A 1,840-nucleotide genomic window follows, 5' to 3' on the forward strand; every position below is an offset into this window, starting at 1 on the left:
GGGTTCAGGTGGAGTCTTACCCCTGAAATAACCATTTGTGAGGTTTTTTAATACCAAAATCGTGTTCAGGGCCCTAAAAAAATCCTGAAAAAGCTACAAAATAACACCCTTTATGAAACGGGAGTGATTATGTCAATTTACCATTTTGTGGGTTTTCTGTATGAGGCATGAAGGCTGAAAATGTGTTTTTCATCTTTGTTTCAGATTGGTGAAAATGTTCTCCGTGCCACAAACTTGCTTGGGCCTGGTCGTCTTTGTGGGTGCACTTGTTGCTTCTGCAGCTTCTAATGACGCTGTGTCCACATGGGACTTTGAGATTTCAGAACGCTATGATTGGGAAGTTTCAAAACGCTATGAACCGAACTGGGCGTCTCTTGACAAAAGGCCCTTACCCTCCTGGTACGATGAGGCTAAGATAGGAATATTTCTCCACTGGGGTGTGTTTTCGGTCCCCAGCTATGAAGGAGCATGGCTTTGGTACTGGTGGAAAGGCCCCCAGCCGAGGCTCAGTATTGTGGAGTTTATGGCCCGGAATTACAAGCCTGACTTCACCTACGGAGACTTCGCCCCTCAGTTCACAGCCGAGTTTTACCAGCCAGCCCGATGGGCGGATATCTTCAAAGCTTCTGGAGCAAAGTATGTACCGTATAAATTTTATGTCGTGTGCTTATGTTGTCTGTTTGTTTGAATTTTTGTATTCTGAACTGTCAGTGCCTCTGTGTCAGGGTTTTGTTTAGATATAAATTGTTTTGAGGTGGGAGGAGGCTGCAAGACTTCTGTAAGTTATTTTTATCCGACATGACTTTCATGATAGTTTCACATTCATTGGATAATGTGTTTAATGTATTCAAGTGCACATTTATTTCAAATTTTGATTTTTTGGAGTTTTTTGTGGTTTTATTTTTTTTATTAAAAAAAAATAAATTTACACCTATTTGTGTGGACTGCAAAGTTTGAGAAGAGAATTTTCAAATGCACTTTTCATCATTCTTTTCGAATTTGAATGTTGAAAATATTTTGTTATTTTTGTAGCCCTCAACCTCTGTTATATTTACTGCGAAAGATTCTTCTCCTCAATATTTGTCTACAATATATGAGAAAACTACTTCCAGGGTTTGATTACCTTTAAAGTTAAAGCTCTCTGGTTTCTTTTGGAAGTGTATTTTATTCAACTACATGGTCGATAAAAGCTATTATTTGTACAGTTCATATGGACTCATCCTTGATATCCTGCTTGGAATAAAGCTGTTTATTGTAGCAATGCTCTTTTTTTATATATCTCTTTTCCAGATATGTAGTCTTGACAACCAAACATCACGAAGGTTTCTGCAACTGGCCTACAAAGTACTCTTGGAACTGGAACTCAATGGATGTTGGTCCCAAACGAGATCTTGTTGGTCAGTTATCTTATCATAAATCAGCGTTTAAAAAGTTGGGTGTGGGTTGTTGGCAGTTGTCTGGTGTGGTTTGCTTCTTCTTTCCTATCAAACGTCTATCGTCCTTAAATCTCCCCTCCTTCTTTTTTATGTTTGTTACTCTCTTGTAACACCTCTAATCTTCTGGTGCTCAAATGACCTTATGCAGTTGCGAGTGCCTTAAAACCTCTACAAAAAAAAAAAAAAACTTTAAAAGTTGGGTTCTTGTCTGTGTATAGTATTTGAACTCTGTTTTGAGATAAATTGAAGTGTCATTGTTAAAAGTTGCTGAACTCCAACCATGGTGGAATTTCTCATGCAGGGGTGTGGAATGATGGGGTTTTTTCTCTCTCTCTCGCTCTGTCTCTCTGAGTCTCTCTCTCATTCCCCCCTCCCTTTCTTTTTCTCCCTCTCTTTCTCTCTTC

The 1,840-nt window shown here is 39.0% G+C and overlaps 1 protein-coding gene across 1 annotated transcript in view; it reads left to right on the forward strand.

Annotated features, from left to right (window-relative positions):
• LOC101860281 (alpha-L-fucosidase) overlaps nucleotides 1-1,840 on the forward strand; it is a 15,657-nt gene that overhangs the window by 1,683 nt on the left and 12,134 nt on the right. Inside the window, exons 2-3 of the mRNA XM_005108446.3 lie at nucleotides 205-636; nucleotides 1,291-1,397. Coding sequence (XP_005108503.1) covers nucleotides 215-636; nucleotides 1,291-1,397 — 529 coding nt within the window. The 5' untranslated portion in view covers nucleotides 205-214. The remainder of the gene's footprint in view (nucleotides 1-204; nucleotides 637-1,290; nucleotides 1,398-1,840) is intronic.

The sequence above is a fragment of the Aplysia californica genome, unplaced genomic scaffold (assembly GCF_000002075.1).
Source record: "Aplysia californica isolate F4 #8 unplaced genomic scaffold, AplCal3.0 scaffold00691, whole genome shotgun sequence".
In the NCBI taxonomy this organism is placed as follows: Eukaryota; Metazoa; Mollusca; class Gastropoda; order Aplysiida; family Aplysiidae; genus Aplysia; species Aplysia californica.